This window comes from Rana temporaria, chromosome 6 (assembly GCF_905171775.1).
Source record: "Rana temporaria chromosome 6, aRanTem1.1, whole genome shotgun sequence".
Classification (NCBI taxonomy): Eukaryota; Metazoa; Chordata; class Amphibia; order Anura; family Ranidae; genus Rana; species Rana temporaria.
The window spans coordinates 185,753,516-185,776,876 of NC_053494.1; the positions used below are offsets into that span (position 1 = coordinate 185,753,516).

Sequence of the window (23,361 nt, forward strand, 5' to 3'; positions counted from 1 at the left end):
TTCATCGGTTTGGACCGATGGTGTGTACGCGGCCTAAGCGGTCTTATCTCCTCCATTCCCTGTCAGACAGATCTGTGAGTGAGAGAGATGCAGCTAGCACAGAAGAATGTTTATTGGCCCGGATTCAGAGAGAATTTACGCCGGCGTATCCATAGATAAGCCGCGTAAATTCAAATCTGCGCCGGCGTATCTTCTTTCTGTATTTAGAAAGCAAGATACGCCGACATTAGCCTAAGACAGTGTTTCTCAACTCCAGTCCTCGGGGCGCACCAACAGGTCTTGTTTTCAGGCTTTCCATTATTGTGCACATGTGATTTTATCAGTTTCACTGCCTTAGTAATTACCACAGCAGTTTGATCTGAGGGAAATCCTGAAAACATGACCTGTTGGTGCGCCCCGAGGACTGGAGTTGAGAAACACTGGCCTAAGATACGACTGGCATAAGTCTCTTACGCCGTCGTATCTTAGGGTGCATTATCACGCTGGCCGCTAGGTGGCTCTCCCGTCGTTTTCAGCGTAGAGTATGCAAATTACCTAGTTACGCCGATTCACAAACGTACGTGCGCCCGGCGGTAGTTTTTTACGTCGTTTGCGTAAGTCGTTTTCGTCGTAACGTTGCTCCTGTTATTAGGAGGCGCAGCCAATGTTAAGTATGGACGTAGTTCCCGCTTCGAAAACTAGGCGCGCAGCTACGTGAATCTACCCCAGTGTGTGCACAGGGAGTTAGGCAACTCTTAATAACGCTGGACATGCTCTTATTTTACTACTTAACCCATTCATATTAACCTGTATGTGGCACTATTTAATCTCCTGTTCCATGTTTCTATTTTAAATTATTTGTTGGAAAAATATATATTATAAAGCATATATACATTGTTATCTTTAAGAACTCTGTAAGAACTTTATATAATTTTGTACCATAAATGTAATTTTAATGTTGCAGTAAATAGAATAAGCAGCAGAACAAAATGTATGTTTTCCCCACAGTAATGGTACTTGTGTTCAAAATATTACATATTTTTTACTTTTTCCCCTAAAATGCAAATAAATAAAAAAAATTCCCAGAGGACTTTAGGGTCACAAGAAACCCCTGTTTGCCCCCCCAAAATACAATATATGTATACATTTTTTATCATAAGTAATTACAAAGTTATAGACTCTAAGAACAAACACATAACACTTGCGGATGTTCCCACTGGGCCGCTTTTATCATTATAAAGCCAAGTTCCAGCACTGGAACTAATTGTAAAGGAAACATTTTTTATATATAAAAAAAATAACAAACATGTTATACTTACCTGCTCTGTGCCGTGGCTTTGCACAGATCAGCCCTGATCCTTCTCTTCTCAGGTCCCTCGCTGGTGCTCTGGGCCCCTCCCCCTTACCGAGTGCCCTCATAGCAAGCCGCCTTCTGTGGGGGCACTTGTGCATACTCACTCCCGAGACAGATCTCTACATCTAAAAGACACAGAGAGCATGCCTCCGCCCCTCCCCCTGATCCAGCCTCACTGGCTGTGATTGACAGCAGCGAGAGCCAATGGTCCCTGCTGCTGCACCTTAGCCTATCAGGAGGGAGAGACCTGGGAGAGCCTCGGGTCTCGTGCACAACGCTGCATCGAGAACAGTTTGGCAAGTATTAGTGGGACTAAGGGGGGAGCAGCACACAGAAAGTTTTTTACCTTTTGGGTAAAAAACCTTCAGCCTTTACAACCTCTTTAAAGGGGTTGTAAACCCTCAAGGTTTTCACCTTAATGCAGCTGCCACCCAGAGCCCTCCTTTTACTTACCTGAACCAGATCGTTCCAGCGATGGGGATGAGCTCCAGCTGCTGTCTTGGGTCCTCAATGTGGCCCCGATCCTCCTCCTCTGGGGTCCCTCAGCAATGCTCCTGGCTCCTCCTCTTCTTGAGTGCCCCCATGGATAGAGCCACTTCCATGGAGGCACTCATTCCCGAGTCCTGCTGCTGAGTCCATTGAAACAGACAGCAGGACTTGGCCCCGCCCCCGTGTCACTGGATTTGATGGAAAGCAGCGGGAGCCAATGGCTCTCAATACAGGAGAGTCAGGACGCTCTCTACATTGAAGATAGAGAAAGGAGCTGTGTGTTAGTTGGCGTCCTGACTCTCCTGTAGTCCAAGGGAGGGGGCGAGCACGACACTCCACACCAGGGAGAAAGCCTTGCATTACTGTGTGGTGTTACAGACAGAAGAACAGGAAGTGAGGATTTCTCAGAAGAAATAAGGACATTTAAAAGCAAAATGGAAGGATGAGGTAAGCGAAGGAGGACTGCACTAAGGTAAAGGAAGCTAATAGGGAAAAAAAATTGGACCTTTACAACCCCTTTACGGTTGCCCATCACACTGAAAGTCTCATAGCAAATTGATAGGTGTTGGCCACAGTTTTAAAATTTCACCTTTATCCTTCCTTTATCTTTCCTTGTTTTCTTGGCTGTTCTCTAAGGTGCCATATGTCTGTTATCAAGTTATCAATCCCCTATTTGGCTGGCACTTTGCCTCGTGGTAACATAGAAGGGTACTCACCTCCCACAATCCTTTTGCAAATGATAGTTGGGCCCTTTTCCAAATGGCATTCAGAAAACAAAAACTATTGAAAGTATTCTAAGGTCGCACTGTCATATCAGATTTAACTAGCAGGCAGTGTGACAGGATATTACAGCTTCAAGTTCAGATTTTCTTTAATACTGAAGGATAAAACACAATCGGGGGATTTACAGCTTTCTTGGAAATTCCAATTAAAGGGTATAAACAAACATCTCAGTGCAGCGCAGGATTCTGGAGATGCTGTTTCGAGTTATCTGTCAAGTTTAATAATTCAGTCTGATTTACTTGTCATCTCCACTGACCCAGAAAACCATAAGAAAATGTAAACGGTACCTCTTTCACTTGCATCGTCCACCAAAATAATTTCCGACAAAAGATGGTGAGGAGACCGGTTGATGGCGCTGTGGACTGTTCGTAGTAGTGTGCTCCAGGCTTCATTATGAAATACTATGACTATGCTTGTGTTTGGGAGTTCATCGGGATAGACCTTCGTCTTACATCTGTAAAAACCCAACAAATAATAAAGCTCAATTTTTAATGGTTCCTGAATTTCTCTATATTCTCTGCACTTCATCTTCTCCAGTTATGTATCAGTGCAATTGGTACAGAAACTGACTACTAACTGCCAACTGCTTTATAAAAGGTTAGAAAACTCTGAGATGACCCTTCAGATATTTTTTACTTCAAAGTAAGGAAGCATATTATTTTATCAGTAGCAAAAGTTACTCTCTGGCATTTTGGAAGTCGCTTTTTATGAGGTGATACAGCTAGATATGTTCTACTTTCTTTCAGTATCGCAGTAAGGTGTTCGAAAAGTCATGCTGTTTTTTTTAACACTCTACAAGAAAAAAACTTTTTATATATATATATATATATATATATATATATATATATATCTATATATATATATATATATATATATATATATATCTATATATATATATATATATATATATATATATATATACACATACAGTACAGTAGTGTATTTAGGTTTTGTGCTGCCCTAGGCCTGACTAAACTTGTGCACCTCCTAATTTAAATATGACCCACCCCTTCCTGTCAACACCCAATGTTGTTTAAAGCCCGCCCTGAAATTTTCGAGTGGGGACAGTAGTTCTGAGGGCTTGGGTGGGCAATGGATTCCCTTAATTTGCATAGATTTCCTCTCACTTCCTGTTTGGCTATGGGGCAGGAAGTGAGGGGAAATTTCCGCAATGGGATAGGGATGGTAAAAAATAAACTGACAGGGGCTATAACCCTCCCTAAGGCCCCGTACACACGAGGAGACATGTCCGATGAAAACGGTCCGCGGACCGTTTTAATCGGACATGTCTCCTGGGAGCTTTTGGTCTGATGTGTGTACACACCATCAGACCAAAATCCCCGCGGACAGAGAACGCGGTGGCGTAGAAGACACCGACGCTCTCAAACACAGAAGTGCAATGTTTCCACGCATGCGTCGAATCAATTCGCCGCATGCGCGGGATTTCGGGACGCTGGTTACACGTCGTAACCAGCGGACATGTCCGATTAGGTGTACTAACCATCGGACATGTCCGACAGACATGTTTCCAGCGGACAAGTTTCTTAGCTTGCTAAGAAACTTTTGTCCGCTGGAAACCTGTCCGCTAGGCCGTACAAACAGTCGGACATGTCCGCGGAAACTGGTCCGTGTGTACGCGGCCTTACTCTATCCAAAATGAAAAAAAAAAAAGTGTTACCTATAGTTCTACCTGAGGAAGGTTTGTGGTAAAGGGTGAAAGGACAGTCAAAATTAGAAGCCCCCCCTTTATGGGAGCGCTAGACTAATTTGCCTAACAGTGTAGCGCAAGCCGGCGGGGACTCTTTTCGTGCTTCCCCCCTGCAAAGTGCTGCCGTAGGCCTGGGCCTTGTTGGCCTAGGACAGAATACAGCGTTGATACAGTATATATTAGAGGTGCACATCTTCACTGGTCTAACGATTCGATTCAATTACGATTATCCTGTCAACAATTCACGATGCATCATGATTCCTGCCCATGGTTTTCATAAAAAAAAATGCAAGCAATTAGAAGAACTAAATTTTTTCATTTTATCTGCTCAAAAAAAAAAAAAAAGAGGACACTCCCAATCCCTGCATATAGCAAAGTCTGAACACAACAGACAACAACAGTATTTATTTAGAACAGTAAGTACTAAATGGCACAGTCCCCTTTACATTCCACAGCCCCCATCCACATTTACGTGATACAGCTCATTTACATTACACATCCCAGGAGACCTCTGCCAGCGAAAACTAAAGTTAAAATAAATCACTGTCAGTCCCTCTGTTTCATGGATTCCTTCCTACAGTGTGTGATGTCGCGTACACACGATCAGAAATTCCTACAAGAAAAGTTTGTGTTGAGCTTTTGGTCGGAAGTTCCAACTGTGTGTAGGCTCCATCTGACTTTTTCTGTCAGAATTTCCGACAGCAAAAATTTGAGAGCTGGTTCTTAATTTTTGTCGATAAGAAAAGCTCTTGTCAGAAATTCCGATCGTCTGTATGCAATTGTGATGCACAAAAAAACACGCCTGCTCAGAATCAATTTGACGCATGCTCGGAATCATTGAACTTCATTTTCTCGCCTCATTGTTGTGTTGTACGTCACCGCGTTCTTGACGTTCTCGGAATTTTGTGTTACACAAGTCTGAGCCAAAATTCCATCGGAGAAAAATCCACGGTTTTCTTGTGGGAATTCATGTGTACGCGGCATAAAGGTTAATGTAAACCGATGCCTCTACCTTATTATCTATGATCTTTCATCATAGGTCACGTGTCCTCCGGCTGGCCATACTCCTTCACCCGGCAGGAGGGCACGTGACCGTAACCTGCAATGAAAGATTGGAGATAATAAGGTAGAGGCATTGGTTTACATAAACCTTTACACACTGTAGTAAGGAATCCATGAAAAAGAGGGACTGACAGTGATTTGTTTTAAATTTAGAGTGCGCTGGCAGGGCTGTCCATGCAGAGGCATGGGGAGCCGGGATGACGTCATCCATGCAATTGATGCGGCCGTTTTCTGAATCGATGCTAAATCATGCAAGGCTGCATCGAGATGCATCGATTCTATGATTATTTTCAACACCCCCTAATATATATATATATATATATATATATATGTATATACAGTCATGCTCGAAATTGTTGGCACCCCAGGAATTTTTCCAGAAAATCAAGTATTTCTCACAGAAAAGTATTGCAATAACACATGTTTTGCTATACACATGTTTATTCCCTTTGTGTGTATTGGAACAAAACAAAAAAAGGGAGGAAAAAAATCTAATTGGACATAATGTCACACAAAATTCCAAAAATGGGCTGATCACAATTCTTGGCACCCTTACTTTAATATTTGGTTGCACACCCTTTGGAAAAAATAACTGAAATCAGTCGCTTCCTATAACCATCAATAAGCTTCTGAAGCCTCGTACACACGACCGAGAAACTCGACGGGCGAAACACATTGTTTTGCTCGTCGAGTTCCTTGTTAGGCTGTCGAGGAACTCGACAAGCCAATTTTCTCCATTCCCGTCGAGCAAAAAGAAGACATGCTTTCTTTTTGGCCCGACGAGATCCTCGACGGTTTCCTCGTCGAAAAGTGTACACACGACCGGTTTCCTCGGCAAAAAAAAACCCCAGCAAGCTTCTTGCTGTTTTTTGCCGAGAAACTCGGTCGTGTGTACGAGGCCTTACACCTCTCAACCGGAATTTTCAACTTTTCAACTCTTTCTTTGCAGACTGCTCCAGGTCTCTCTTATTGGAAGGGCGCCTTTTCCCAACAGCAATTTGAATATCTCCCCACAGGTGTTCATGGGATTTAGATCTAAACTCATTGCTGGCCACTTTAGAACTCTCCAGCGCTTTGTTGCCATCCATTTCTGGTTGCTTTTTGACGTATGTTTGAGGTCATTGTCCTGCTGGAAGACCCAAGATCTCGGACACAAACCCAGCTTTCTGACACTGGGCTCTACAGTGCCACCCAAGATTTGGTAATCCTCAGATTTCATGATGCCTTGAACACATTCAAGGCACCCAGTGACAGAGGCATCAAAACAACCCCAAAACATCATTGAATCTCCACCATATCTCACAGTAGGTACTGTGTTCTTTTTTTTTGTAGGCCTCATTCCATTTTCGGTAAACAGTAGAATGATGTGCTTTACCAAAAAGCTCTATCTTTGTCTCATCTGTCCACAAGACGTTTTCACAGAAGCATTTTGGCTTACTCAAGTACATTTTGGCAAACTGTAGTCTTACTTTTTTATGTCTCTGTGTCAGCAGTGGGGTCCTCCTGGGTCTCCTGCCATAGCGTTTCATTTCATTTAAATGTCTACGGATAGTTGGCGCTGACACTGATGCTCCCTGAGCCTGCAGGACAGCTTGAATTTCTTTGGAACTTGTTTGGGTGTGCTTATCCACCATCCGGACTATCCTGCGTTGCAACCTTTCATCAATTTTTCTCTTCCGTCCATACCCAGACAGATTAGCTACAGTGCCATGGGTTGCAAACTTCTTAATAATGTTGCGCACTGTGGACAAAAGCAAATCTAGATCTCTGGAGATGGACTTTTAACCTTGAGATTGTTGATATTTTTCCACAATTTTGGTTCTCTAGTCCTCAGACAGTTCTCTTCTCCACTTTCTGTTGTCCATGCTTAGTGTGGCACACACAGACACCCAATGCAAAGACTAAGGCCCCTTTCACATTGAGGACTTTTTCAGGCGGTACAGTGCTAAAAATAGCGCTGCTATCCCGCCTGAAAAAGTCCTTCACTGCAGACTCAATGTGAAAGCCCGAGGGCTTTCACACTGAGGCGATGCGCTGGCGGGAGACAAAAAAATCTCCTGTCAGCAGCATCTTTGGAGCGGTGAGAGGAGCGGCATGTATACTGCTCCTTCACCGCTCCTTCCCATTAAAAACAATGGGAAACCGCGGCAATACCGCCCGCAATGCGCCTCTATAGAGGTGCATTGTGGGCGGTATTAACCCTTTATCGGCCGCTAGCGGGGGTTAATACCGCACCGCTAGCGGCTGATTCCCGCGGCAATCCCGGCAGTATAGCGCCGCTATTTTTAGCGGCGTTATACCGCCACCGCGGCTCCCGCCCCAGTCTGAAAGGGGCCTAAGTGAACTTCTCTCCTTTTTATCTGATTTCAGGTGTGATTTTTATATTGCCCACACCTGTTACTTGCCCCAGGTGAGTTTAAAGGAGCATCACATGCTTGAAACAATCTTATTTATCCACAATTTTGAAAGGGTGCAAAGAATTTTGACCAGCCCATTTTTGGAGTTTTGTGTGACATTATGTCCAATTTGCTTTTTTTCCTCCTTTGTTTTGTTTTGTTCCAATACACACAAAGGGAATTAACATGTGTATAGCAAAACATGTGTTACTGCAATACTTTTCTGTGAGAAATAATTGATTTTCTGGAAAAACTCCTGGGGTGCCAACAATTTCGAACATGGCTGTATTATACATATATATATATATATATATATATATATATATATATATATATATATATATATATATATATATATATATATAAAAATATATATATATATATATATATATATATATATATATATATATATATATATATATAAAAATAAATATATATATATATATATAAACACACACACACAGTATATACATATATATACATATAATATATACACATATAATATATATATATATATATATATATATATATATATATATATATATATATATATATATATATATTTATATAATACATTTCAAAGTTAATTAAACATTTGAGATTACTTAAAAGGATAACTTAAATAAAATAAAAGTAATGTAGCATATACAATTAGTAGATGTTAACATTTTCAAAAATTATTTGTTATTAATTTGTTATTCAGCCACTGTAATCTTCTGTAATCTTCAGGGCACTTTGGGAACCTGAAGGCATTCTGTGCTGTACACCCATGGTGTACAGAACACCACTAGAAATGTAATTTACTGCTTGTGTGATTGGCTCACTGATTTTCCCAGAAGTCTACACTGTTTATCAAAACTGCAGAGTGAAAAATGAGTTTCAACTCTGCATGGAAACCAATCAGCTTCTAGGTTTTATTGTCAAAGGTTAATTGAACAAGTGGCTCCAGTTTTAGTAAATCTCCCCACTGTTGACAAGTCAGATGTCAGGACCACTGTGTAATAGAAATGTAAGCTTTGTTGATATACTCTCCAAGAAAAAAAAAGCGGGAGCGGGTATAGTCTTCGGGACTGGGCGTTCCTATTTGATTGACAGTCTTCCGACAGGCTTCCGACGGTCGCATACATCGCGTCACGAGTAGCCGAAAGAACCCAAACGTCGGTGCGGCTCTATACGGCGCCTGCGCACCAATGTTCGGCTACTTCAGGAAAATCGTGACGCGATAGATGCGACCGTCGGAAGCCTGTCGGAAGACTGTCAATCAAATAGGAACGCCCAGTCCCGCAGCCCATACCCGGAAGCGGCGGAGAAGATCGCTCTCTAAAACGGTAAGTACGGCTTTGATTTTAAAAAAACTACCCGATTCCCCTTGACAAAATGAGCCTCAATCTAATGTTAAAAATTAACATTTTCGGGTGAACCTCCACTTTAATCACTTCTAAAGGGATGCAGGCACCACAACTTTTCTGAAACACTGAGCGTGCACCAGATGATTATAATGAACTAGAACTTTCCATTAAGAACAAGTATGCAATCATTCTGTGAAACAAACAGCTATTTCTTTAAAGTAACACAATGTAGTAATCCTCTACAAAGTCTGTTCAGTGTACAAATGTGTGTGCACACTGCTCTAGGTCAGTCTCTCATCTCCGCAGTTACTAGGTTACGCATTGACGTCACCTCCGGTCCCTTTGGAACGCACCCCAGAGAACCTCCACTCGGGACACTGCTTGTCCATATTTTCACCGCTCTCTAGCCTCAGTGCCGGGTCCTTTGGCACTCCCACATGTAAGCAGGCATTTGGCATTTTGTATTTTTTTATATTGATTTTATTAAACAGGATTACACTATTGCCGTTTTATATTCATTTCCACATATCCTGATCCGAGCCCATGGTTAAAGCAGGGTTTCTTTCCATATACATAATCTCCATGTATAAAAGCAACTGGTTTTCTACAAGCGCTATTGACTTCTTTTTTAATTAAAAGAGTTCATTTTTTCTGGTAAGCCGCCATCCTTATTTTGAGCACGATTTGGGTGTTTTGGTTTCCAATTTTGGTGAAGGTGAACGTAGCAAGCTGTCACTTCTGGATATTGATTCACAGGATTCACTTCAGAAACCTTTCACAAGGACTTGTTTGTGTTAATATATCAGGACTGCCATAGCCCTGTCTATCCTGGATTTAGCACATGTTAAACTTTTATAATGTTCAAAGTTGCAATACTTGGCACATTCACTGTGGACATTAATTTAATTGTTTTCATTTACTGTATTTGCTGGCGTATAAGACTACCTTTTACCTTTTACAAAATGGCCAAAAAGCAGGGGTCATCTTATACGCCGGGTCAGCTGCTCGGATGCCTGCTGGATGTGTGGTAATACTGTATGTAGCTTTGGCTACATACAGTATATACCGCTAAGCCAATCCCGGTGAGCGATGTATTCAAATGAATACAGAGCCTGCTCGGATTGGGGTAACAACCTCTGCCAATCCGAGTGCCTACATACAGATTGGCTTTGAGAGTCAGAGAGGCATGGGCTGATGATTTTACAGCCTCTGCCAATCCAAGCAGGCTTTGTATTCATTAATAGAATACATCGCTCACCGGGATTGGCTCCAGCTCCAGCAAGAATGAAGAAGATTATAGCTCCAGAAGAAAGAAATATGAAGCATTGGAATGGGGGTTGTCTTATACAGTGAGTACAGGCAAAAAAATCGTAAAAAAAATTAAAATTAGGGGATCGTCTTATACACCTGGTCGCCTTATACGCCGGCAAATACGGTATTTTTTGTTCTAGTGGACGAATTATCACTGATTTTTTATCACTTGTGTTTTCATTTTAGGTCTATAGGTAGGCTAGTGTTATATAATCTATATATTTTTTTTTATATTTAATATTTTCTTATTATTGTTGTTTCATACAACTAATTGTATTAATCGTATTAGCGCTCCCATCAATATATTTATTCATATATTTTTTTCTTCTCTCATCTCCGCTTCACTAACACATCAAGCAGGTGCTGGCCCTGTCCATCACTGATTCCAATGAGCAAAAAGAGATCTGGTTGGTCGCATGTCCAGTAGAATCGCCCCTTATTTCAGCAAATCCGTGAGCTATGACTAAGCGCTAAGTGAGCGTGAAATGCATTAGCTGGTTATGTTTTTGGAGTTGTTTTTTATGGACTTGCTGAAATAAAAGTGATTTGCCTGGACGTGAGACCAAGAGATCTTGTTTTGCTCATTTGTTTAATATACATTGATCACCCAGAAGATTTTTTTCTCAACAAAGGTGAAGGTACTCTTTAAGTGGACAAAGTCTATACTTGTAAATACATTTTAATTCATTTTAGCATTCCTCTTCTGCATCTGGCTGTCCTGCTACCTCGTTTTGAAGGGGCTGGCAGCATACACTAAAGCAACTCTGTAGGGCCTGAAATGAATTAGGGGGAACCTCCATGCCAATTTTTGAACTATTCCTGGCTACTTTGGTTACATGGCTGGGAAATCCCAGCCATGTATGGGAATGGAGCTGGTGATGTCATTGATTGTTATTAACTCAGCGGTGTCGGCACCAGCTGGCATCCTTAAGAATGATTGACAGTGGGCAGCTGTCATGTATAATAGCGGAACTAATATCATTATTATACATGCTGTTTAGCTCTTGATGTTCAGGCAATTGTCTGAAATTTAAATTTTGGACTGAAATTTAAGTTCATGCCTATCCTTGTTGTGTCTCCCTGATAGGAAGTGAAGGTAAATCTTCCCAATGCTGTCAGCAGAATCAAAACAATCTGATAGGGTTTCACCCGCTCTCTGCCAAGCCTCTTTAAAGGGGTTGTAAAGTGTAACCCTGACACCCCTGACACCCAGAGACTTCTGAAGGATGTGGGGTACTCCTGTGCCAGCTTCACCAATGACTCTTGGGTCTAGGGTCATCCTATGTCCGATAGGGGCATAGGATGACTGAGAACTGATATCTCGGATTACATGAGATGGGACATCAATGATAATTCATGTTTTGCAGGATATCTTAGAATACTACAGGTTGTTCCTTATGAACAGGTCGATAGATTGTTGAGGTGTTAATTGAGTCTGGCTTCTGAAAGACCTTTCATTGTGGACAATGTATGGTGTGAAAAGTCTATTGATGATAAGGTGTGGAATGTGACTGAGCACCCTCTAAAGGTCAGACATTTGTGTATTGTGTATCAGGTGTGAATAGCTTATTGTCGGACATAGGAGTCTGTATTATGCAGGTGAATAGCTTATTGTCGGAGTCAGGACGTCTGGGGGATAATTAACTCATCTGAATGTCATTATCTAAAAGAATGTGTATGAAGCTGGGGTGGAGAGTTTCATTGTCCCTGTAACATGCTTTTTGGTTGTGAACTGTATAAAAACCTGAGTTTTACCAGTAACAGGTTGTGTCTCATTATTCTGTCGGCTGGATTGTCGGATAAGCTGTCGTGGGGCGATGGAATGGAATATCGTAAACGGTGGTGACCGTTACATTAAGGTTAATTTTTTATTTTCTAACTAGGTTCCTTTAAGCTAGTGCATTGTTGGTTCACTTACCTTTTCCTTTGATTTCCCTTCTAAATGTTTTTTTTCTTTGTCTGAATTTCTCACATCCTGTTTCTCTTCAGTAAGCTTGTCCTCATCATCTGAGCCGTTCTGGCTGGGGTTTAGTCAGCGTGCTCGCCCTTCCCTTGAGACTACATCCCTGCAGGGAGACTCTGTGTAGTGTCTTCCCGCAGGGATGTAGTCCCAAGGGAGGGGGTGAGCACGCTGACTAACCCCCACCCAGAATGGCGCAGATGATGAGGCAAGCTTACTGAGGAGGAACAGGAATTGAGAAATTCAGACAAAGGAAAAAACATTTAGAAGGGAAATCAAAGGAAAAGGTAAGTGAACCAACAATGCACTAGCTTAAAGGAACCTATTTAGAAAATAAAAAACGAACCTTTACAACCCCTTTAAGGGTCTCTGGGGATTGCACATTGTGCAGTGGGATGCCAAAAGATAAACGGTAAAGTCCGGCAGAATTATTGCAAAATTATTGCAATCATTTTACCAATCCTTTTATCTTTTACAGTATCAGGATGCTCAAAAAATAAATTGGATATATCAACAGGTAGCCACGAAACTAATTTAAGGAGACCCTGAACTAGAAGTTGTGCCAAAAATGACAAGCAAAGGGCAAAGAATTCGTCACCTGTTTTGCCTGTGGTCTCTCTGCAGCTGATCTTTTCCTCATTAGTGATTGAAAAATGCCTTGTTCTGCACTACCGATGTGTGGAGACAAGAATTTCAGAAGAGCTGACCCAGTAATGACTGATGTCCACCAAACCTTATGCAGTAATGACTGATGTCCACCAAACCTTATGGGACCCACTTTAAGAGGCAGCAGTGGCAGCAGTGATCTCACACTGTAGATTAGTGGCAGCTGGTGATCCATCGGTTGGCCCCTGTCATTCCAGCCCGCCACTGTGCACCATACACCTCCCTTCTCTCTCTTACCGTGTGCTGACCTGCCGGTGGTGGCTTCTCCCCTCCGTGTCCCGGCCTCCTTGTTTCCCCCCTCTTGAAGCCTACCCTGGTAGGGGATGGGTACAGCGAGCACAACACAGGCATCCTCAGCTTTGTACTGAGCTCAAGCTGGAGGGAGATGACAACTTATAGAGTGCTCCTTTTTTTAGCGGCAGGTGGGTCAGTGGGTTGGCCTTCCCCTGCGTGACGTCTATTCCTCCCTCCTCCTTGACAGCCAATCGGAATGCTTCTCCTTTCTGCCAATCGGGAAATGGGTCTCGGACCCACTTCCTGATTGGCCGGGAGGAGAATCACTGTGAAAATAGCGAATATTCATTCACTATTGTCACACAACAGAGTGGGCTCAGAGCGCAGTGCTCTGTGCACCGAGCCCACCCTTTTTTGTAGCCTATTAGAGCTTCTGGCTCTAATCACGTGCTACAAAAAAAAATCCCCCATTGGAATCCATGCGTCTGGTGCCCTGAATGTAGATTAGAGGACCAGACGCATGGATGGGGGGGGAGGCACCCCTGCGCCCCTAATGGATGCTCCGCCACTGCTGTGGATACTGTATTCAGCTATATGGCTCAAGGCACAGGACTTGCTGTGCAACTTTTCAGGCTAAATTTAAACAAAGGGTAATCTTTCTGGGTACTGCATAGATGCAATTATTATTACATGCAAATATTATCCTTTTGAATTCAGGTCCACTTTCATTGTTGTTTTTGAATGGTATGCTTCCATGCATATTCTGCTTTGTTGTGGGGTGCTCTGGATAATTAATAGCATAGGCTATATAGATATATAGTGAGGTAGAGCAATGAGGCAGTGATGATGAAAATGTGTTTGCCAATAACCAAAGCTTATTAGAGAAATGACTCGCATCCCGTATATACAGATGGCTAATGATTTACTGGCGAGGGTTTAATACTCCCGTCCTCTACACGCTGAATGGAAACTTTCTTGTTATTACCTTGGCAACAAGTCAAATTGTCGTACATTTCATCCATCACAGAGGGATATTTCATGCATCTGTTTTCATAATTAGCGATTGGCTACTAAACAATGGCAAGTGTTTGTTGGAATTACATGGCGAGGAATACGCTACGAGAGAAGAGTGACATGAACACTATCATCATTGATGTTCTGTCTGTTTATCCTAATGAGGGTTGTGAGGGTGACACATTCAGGAGGCCAGCCTTGAATTCCCTTTACCCCATTAGAGGCTTAGGCTCTTCATTGGGAATTTCTCGTGTCAGACATGGCACATGATCTGGCCAGCAGATTCTGGGCTGCCCTGGCACTTTTTTCCTGTTGAACATTCCCAGAACATCTGCAGGACAAACAGAAGAGGACTAGGCCAGGGCACATTTGCCCCTTGGGCCAGTACTAACAAGAAACCTTGGACTGGTGACCATGAGTGGAGATACTACTCAATTCAGACCTTAATCAAGGCAAATTATTTATGATGATCTGTAATTATTTGTAAAAGTACAGTTATTTTTTTAAATGCATCATTTATAATCCATTTTTTTAGGCATACAGCATGCATATGTGAAAAGGATGTTACAATAAATTGTGTCCTTTACCATATTACCCACCTTTCACTAGGCCTACCAATCACACTAGCGTCACACATTGGGGTGGATTATCTAATAGCAAATAGATTCTGCATTTTGCAAGTGCAGTTGCTCGAGAGCTTAGTAAATGAGATGAAGCTTCACATACAAAGAAAAAAAAAAACGCATTGGCCCAGATTCAGTAAGCAATTGCGCCTGCGTAACCATAGTTACGCAGCGCAATTGCTGACTTGCGCCGGCGTAACGAGTTCTCCTGATTCAGAGAACTCGTTACGCCGACTGCAGCCTAAAATCTGCGTGGCATAAGGCTCTTATGCCACGCAGATTTTAGGCTGCATTCTTGCGATGACCGCTAGGATGCGTTCCCATTGTGGTCAGCGTATAGTATGCAAATTGCATACTTACGCCGATTCACAATGTTGCGCGCCCCCTGCGTACGCAAGTTACGTCGTTTCCGTACGGCGTGTTTAGCGTAAGGCTGCCCCTTCTAATAGCAGGGGCAGCCAATGCTAAACTATACCCGGCGTTCCCGCGTCGCGACGTTCGAATTTTACGTTGTTTGCGTAAGTGAATCGTGAATGGCGCTGGACGCCATTCACGTTCACCTTGAAGCAAATGACGTCCTTGCGACGTCATTTGCCGCAATGCACGTCGGGAAAGTTTCCCGACGGAGCATGTGCTCAACGCTCGGCGCGGGAGCGCGCCTAATTTAAATGATTCCCACCCCCGGCGGGATCATTTACATTGCGCGCGCTTACGCCGGGCAATTTTGCCGGCGCGCCCTCGCAATTTACGGAGCTACTGCTCCGTGAATCGAGGGCAGCGCAAACTATTTGCGGGGGCGCAGGGCAAAATCGTTGCCCTGCGCCTCCGCAAATAGAGCGCAATTCTTTCTGAATCCGGCCCATTGTTTCTTGCACATGATTGGATTACAGACGTAGAGCATTTTCTCATCTACTAAGCTCTGCAGAAACTGCACATGCAAAGTGCACAGTTTATTTGGCATCAGTGGCCTAGATTCAGGTAGATTTGCGCCCTCTTACGGAGGCGCAGCGTACCGTTTTTACGCTATGCCTCCGTAAATTACTTGCGTTACGCTTCATTCACGAAGCAGTAGCTCTGTAATTTGCGCGGGCGCTCCGTAAAAATGGCTGGCGTAAGCGCGCGTAATTTAAATGATCCCGTAGGGGGCGTGTATAATTTAAATTAGGCCCGTTCCCGCGCCGAACGTAGTGCGCATACTCCGTCGGGAAACTTTCCCGACGTGCATTGCGGTAAATGACATCGCAAGGACGTCATTTGCTTCAACGTGAACGTAAATGGCGTCCAGCGCCATTCACGATTCACTTACGCAAACAACGTAATATTTAAAAATCGCGACGCGGGAACGACGGGTATACTTAGCATTGGCTGCCCCTGCTAATAGCATGGGCAGCCTTACGCAGAAACCGACGAACGCAAACGACGTAAAATGCGAACGCAGGGCGCGCGTACGGTTGTGAATCGGAAGTGAGTATGCAATTTGCATACTCTACGCTGACCACTACAGGAACGCCACCTAGCGGCCATCGTAAGAATGCAGCCTGTGATACGACGGCATAAGAGCCTTATGCCAATCATATCTTAGGCTGCAGTCGGCGTATCAAGCTTTCTGAATCAGGAGAAGTCGATACGCCGGCGCAACTAAGCAATTACGCTGCGTATCTATGGATACGCAGACGCAATTGCTTACTGAATCTACCCCAGTAAGTCTACACCTTTATGCCTTGAACTTTGTATAGACCCCAAAAAAACGTATTCTGTCATCAAAAAGGCCAGTTGGTTGTGTTTGCCCCATAAGCTAGGGTGACCAGACATCCCCGGTTTCCGGGGACAGTCCCTGGATTGAGGACACTGTCCTTGGACAAAGTCTGTCCCTGGTTTTGTCCCCGGATTGGATTTGAACAGGGGCTGGGGCAATTTCAAAGACAGTGCATTATTAAAAATAAAAATTGACAGGCTGTGAGGTGGGTGGCGGCGGCGACCGGCAGAGAGTCGCTAATTGCCGCCATTACTAGTAAAAAAACAATGGGCCAGATTCACAAAAGAGATACGACGGCGTATCTCCTGATACACCGTCGTATCTCTGTGATCCGCCCGTCCTAACTATGCGGCTGATTCATAGAATCAGTTACGCATAGATAGCCCTAAGATCCGACAGGTGTAATTGACTTACACCGTCGGATCCTAGGATGCAATTCTAGGCCGGCCGCTAGGTGGCGAGGCCATTGCGGTCGGCGTAGAATATGCAAATGACTAGTTACGGCGATTCACGAACGTCCGCGATGCCCGTCGATCTAAATTTACGTTGTTTCCATCGAGATACGCGTCGTAAAATTAGGGCTACTGCCTAGGTGTTCTAAGCAATGTTAAGTATGGCCGTCGTTCCCACGTCGAAATTTTAAATTTCACGTAGTTTGCGTAAGTCGTCCGTGAATGGTGCTGGACGCCATTTATGTTAACGCCGAAACCAATGACGTCCTTGCGACGTCATTTAGCGCAATGCACGTCGGGTAATTTACCCGAGGGAGCATGCGCAGTACGCTCGGCGCGGGAACGCGCCTAATTTAAATGGTGCCCGCCCCATTTGAATTAGGCGGGCTTGCGCCGAGCGGCTTTACGTTACACCGCCGCAAGTTTACAGGTAAGAGCTTTGTGAATCAGGCACTTACGCTGTAAACCTGCGGCGGTGTAACGTAAATGGGATACGTTACGCCGCCGAGGAGTAACGTAATTGTACCTGAATCTGGCCCAATATGTCTATTTTAAAAATCTGGTCACCTTACCATAATAAGCCAAACAGTTTCGGTTATTTGCTTAAATGGGGTACACAATATAAGAAAATTAACGACCGTTTCCCTTCAATTTTTCACAGCAAGTCAAAACCGAGGCTGGGGGGGCCTAATGCAGTGCAGAAGGTCCATTCATTTAAATGGGCTGCCAAGTCTGGTTTTCCCGCAGAAAAAAGGTGTATGTAACTTTTTCAAAGCGCGGCCCGCAGGAAAATGTGATTTACCTGCGGTTCCTGCACATGCACTGCAATTTTTTCATGCATGGGGTTGCCATTCAGAATGAATAGCAGCCCCGCACATTTTCACAGAGCAGTATGTTTTCGCTGCAGGTGGTTACGAATGTGGGAATTGCTGCGATTCCCGCAGAGGTGTGAACCAAGCCTTAGTGTGGGGCTGCCATGCTCAGGAAGCTACAGGATCATACACTTGCAGCACTACAATATCCTTTAGGCAAATGGGAAATACATTTTTATTTTTTAATAACCTGAACAAAAATAAAGAGCTATACACTGCATGGATGGGTCTGGCGTGTTGACAGATCTGGAATTATATGCAGATATCTGCTGATCTCTGATAGCCTGATGTGCCTCAAGCCAGGAACCTGATGGAATGATTTACCCGCGTATTCTAATAAGCAGCTACCGTGATCTCTTGTATAGTCATAATAAGAAGCTGCAAATATACTTAACGTTGCCATTTTAAAAGCTGACCTCTCTCAAGGACAATCTACAGTCTATTTATTTCAATTATTTATGTGTCAGAAGACGCATCCTATTCTTGTCACTCTCTCATTCCTTTCAATCAGGCAGAAGGCATAGAATAATGTGCAGGCTGTCTGGACTTCTTACATGGCAGGAGTTATGTGAAGCATGTTTTGTATAATGCGATTTAACAATAAACCACACCATCGGGCACAAATATATGTCACAGTCTGAAAATGAGCACATGCTTTCTTTTGAGTCAAGCCAATGCTCTTTTAAAGGGCACACTCCTATCAAAGCTGAGAATGAAAGCTTGGAATACCTGCTGAGTTGTATTTTTTCATCCAGGCATTGCTGCATTGTACCAGTTCATCTCATTCCTTATCTATACTCTGCTCATCAGGGAAGATACATGCTGCTCCTGCTGCTTTTATACTAGGAAAGCATGATGTAAAAAAATAACTGCCTATACTATTGTAGCACACTCTAGCTTAGTGTACTAGAGTATATCGTTGTTGGCTTGGCTAACAGCCAAGCCTGGGTTTAATCTGGGTCAGGGATGAGTGACTTAGGAAGGCTGGATGACTCATCAAACAGCACCTCTGGTAACTCCTCCTGCTCTCGGGGACCTTGGAGAAGTTCCAGAAGTAGAGGGTGGAATATAGGAGGAGCTGCTTGGAATATTGATAAGGGTGCCCCTGGAAGAAGTCATTGTTGTGACGAAACGGCGTAGGGAGGAGCGGCGTGCTGACGTCACCACGATTCGTACCACGCTGTCTACCCGGAAGGACGAGCGGACAGTAGAGCCGGCCGGCTATTATTGATACACGCACCTTTTAATCTGCATACATGTGAGTGCAATACTTTTTACCATTAAACCTTTTAAAACGTTATTACGCTATATTAGTGTTTTTCTCCTCTGGGTCATATTTATGGAGAGAGATGAGTCTGATGTAGAAGACTGGTGAAATTGGAGAGAGAGTGACAGCATATCCCGGATCCCTTAAAGTGGCTCATGTGTTTATATGCCTGACTAATTTCTTGCTTTGGTAAGCAGTTAGAACATAAGTGGTAGCGGATTCTGTCATCTGCTATACAGATTCACAGGAAATTACCTGGATATCTAATTTCACCCATTCGGAGAACTTTCTGTCACTTTTTTGAATTTTCTTTGATACATCCTTCTTATGGACTTTTGCACATATTTTTTACTTGCTTTTATTCAGATTGCACTGGTGTTTTGTGTGCATCACATACAGCATAATTGATTTTTATGTTGATTCATTTTACAGCGCAGCTTTAACTTTTTTAATTGATAAGGGCACCACCCTAGGGTGACCAGACATCCCCGGTTCCTGGGGACAGTCCCCAGATTGAGGACACTGTCCTCAATCCCGCTCCGCTGCTTCTACTAGCTTAGGGGGGTGTATTTTTTTCCTTTATCTGTGGTCCTTTCTGATGATCATGTGCTGGTCGGAGCGGAGGGAATATTTCTTCAGTTCCGGATGCATGCCCATTCAGCTCCGCTCGCATGTTCTTCTGCCTTGGCTCAAGTCCCGGCCAGCCGCCTGCTTATCTCCTTGCTTTCACCGGTGGAGTGATCTTCCTCCGCTCCCCACCCAGTAGTAGCCGGGGGCCCGGAGAGTAAGACTTGATAGGCTGTGAGGCGGGCGGCGATGGGCAGAGAGTCGCTGATTGCCGCCATTACTAGTAAAAAAAAAAAAATGTCCCCAGATTTCATTTTAAAAATCTGGTCACCTTACCCCAGCCAATCCCCAGCAAAGGGGGTTGGCAGGGGATGGGCACCTCCTAAATACTCTTGGGTCATGCCAGCAGGGTCAGTTGGGTAGAAGATGGAGTGCTGAGGAGGCTGTCCGTGGTCCTTGAAAGTGCCCCCTAGTCTGGGGGGGGGGGTGACCTCGGGCCGGAGGGACCCTCTACAAAACACAGAGGATATCCTTCCTGGATGCAAGAGAGCAAGTGTGAGGACAACGGGTCCTTCCAGGAGTTCTCCAGGAGAAGTTAGCCAGGTGGGCTGGTAAATGTGTGCAGTCTGGGAGGACTGAGGAGAATTAGCCAGGAGGGCTAGTGAAAGGGGCAGCTGCAGCCAGGCTGGCTGGCAATGCCTAAAGAGGTGGTGCTAGGATCAGTTGCCACAGGGATGTAAGCTGGGCATTAGACTTTGCTACACAATTACAGGTCCTGGGGTCCCTGCCTAAAAAGGGCTCTAACTTTAATATGGCTGAGTGCCTTGCTAGATCCACTAAAAGTGTCGCAGCTGGGTCTGTTTTGCAAGCAAGGGTGTGTTGCAGGAAGAAGAGGAGTATTCATAGAGACTGTGTATAGCTGTATATAGGAGGAGTTGTCCCTGAAGAGTTTCCTGAAGTCAAGTGGGCATCCCATAATACCCCTACCCCCATCCAAGTTTTATTCCCTCAATAAAACACAACAAACAAAGTGCTGTACTGTTTCCTGACTTAAGTGTGACAGTGGAAATTCAGTGTGCCTGGCTGTGCAGGGTGGGGGATCCCTTTTTACTTGCGGCTCCTACGTGGGGTGCACTACATTAATACGTTTATTATGATTGGTGAGAGAGGAGCAGAGATAGGATATGACACAGCATGCACTTGTGGAAGTAAATTCATACTGCCCTCCTACTGATCCTGTATAGAGTTTTTTTATGCTTATCAAAAATTGAATTACACAGAACTCAAATTAACCTTTTTGTGGTTAGAGGTCATTATGGTCCACATGCCCAGGCCAAATTTAGCAGTGGTAGCATGTGTTGGTTAACATACCAATCTCTCCATGACTAATGCATTTAACAAATAATTTTAATAAAGAACATGTAAATCAAGGTTTTATTAACCACTTAAGCCCCGGACCAATATGCAGCCTAAAGACCCAAGGTGTTTTTACAGTTCGGGACTGCGTCGCTTTAACAGACAATTGCGCGGTCGTGCGACGTGGCTCCCAAACAAAATTGGCGTCCTTTTTTCCCCACAAATAGAGCTTTCTTTTGGTGGTATTTGATCACATCTGCGGTTTTTAGTTTTTGCGCTATAAACAAAAATAGAGCGACAATTTTGAAAAAAAAGCAATATTTTTTACTTTTTGCTGTAATAAATATCCCCCAAAAACATATATAAAAACATTTTTTTTCCTCAGTTTAGGCCGATACGTATTCTTCTACCTATTTTTAGTAAAAAAAATCGCAATAAGCGTTTATCGATTGGTTTGCGCAAAATTTATAGTGTTTACAAAATAGGGGATAGTTTTATTGCATTTTTATTTTTTATTTTTTTTTTACTACTAATGGCGGCGATCAGCAATTTTTTTCGTGACTGCGACATTATGGCGGACACTTCGGACAATTTTGACACATTTTTGGGACCATTGTCATTTTCACAGCAAAAAATGCATTTAAATTGCATTCTTTATTGTGAAAATGACAGTTGCAGTTTGGGAGTTAACCACAGGTGGCGCTGTAGGAGTTAGGGTGCACCTAGTATGTGTTTACAACTGTTTGGGGGTGTGGCTGTAGGAATGACGTCATCGATCGTGTCTTCCCTATAAAGGGAATGACGCGATCGATGCGCCGCCATAGTGAAGGACGGGGAAGCCGTGTTTACACACGGCTCTCCTCGTTCTTCAGCTCCGGGGAGCGATCGCGACGGAGCGGCTATAAACAAATAGCCGCGCCGTGGTCCCGGATCGCTCCCCGAGCGGACCCGACCTCCGCATGTAGCGGGGGGGGTCCCGATCGGACCCCCCACCCGCTAATAGGCGAGGACGTACCCATACGCCCATGTGCCTGTACGTGCCATATTGTGGACGTATATGTACATGGGGTGGTCCTTAAGTGGTTAAAAAAAAAATATATAATATATATATATATATATATATATATATATATATATATATATATATATATATATATATATATATATATATATATATATATATACAGTATATATATATATATATATATATATATATATATATATATATATATATATATATATATAAGAAGGCCAGTATGGTGGCCTGAGTTTATGGGAGGAGCCCGGAGGGTATTTAAGCAGCCCACTCACACATACTCTTTGTCGGTTCAGTGTGCGGTACTACACGTCACTGGGCCGACTCTTTCCAGCTCACCTCATGTCCGTGAGTCTGCGCATTCAATCGCATTCGACACCCTCCCGCCCTTCCCTTTTTCAGGGCACTTCTCAGCATATCCTTCTTCAATTAACTACCCATTACTTACCTTGGGTATGCCCCCTTTTCTTGGCATACTGACCAGACCACCAAGGCACACTTCAGGTCTATTTATGTTGTAAGTCTTGTCGCGTGTTTATGTGATCCACATCTCTCTCGGTCAGAGGGTAACGACCATAAATATATATATATATATATGTGTGTGTGTGTGTGTGTGTGTGTGTGTGTGTATATATTTTTTTTTATTCTTTTATAGGCTAAACAATGCACAAACGTAAAAATATTCACTGTATTTATTGGCGTATAACACTCACTTTTTTACCCTAAAAAAAGAGGGTAAACTGTGCCTGTGTGTTATACGCAGGGGGCTGTGGAAAGTTTTTTTCCTGAAACTTCCCTCTTAAAGTTAGGGTGCGGGTTATATGCCTGTGCGTGTTATACGCCGATAAATACGGGTATATATATTTTTTACAGTTTTCTATTGTTTAATCTGATTTAATATTTTTAATAGTGCAATTGATTCTAACAGTTATACTATTAAAGCAGAACGTTATTCTCATAATCAACATTAACTATTTTTAATCCTTATGCTGCTAGCATTAGTAAAATGTGAGTTTTATGGAAATTAATCATGACCCCACGTAAATGACGCACTTAACGAACGGCGCATGCACGCGCGCATGCTCAGTATCACGTCGAATTTACTCCGTAATTTACGCCGGCTCAAT

General features: G+C 43.4%; 1 protein-coding gene across 2 annotated transcripts in view; it reads right to left on the reverse strand.

Annotated features, from left to right (window-relative positions):
- The window catches only part of GALNT13 (polypeptide N-acetylgalactosaminyltransferase 13), a 435,862-nt gene that overhangs the window by 158,389 nt on the left and 254,112 nt on the right, over positions 1-23,361 (reverse strand). For both annotated transcript variants that reach the window (XM_040357945.1, XM_040357944.1), the window contains exon 3: positions 2,893-3,059. In XM_040357945.1, coding sequence (XP_040213879.1) covers positions 2,893-3,059 — 167 coding nt within the window. The remainder of the gene's footprint in view (positions 1-2,892; positions 3,060-23,361) is intronic.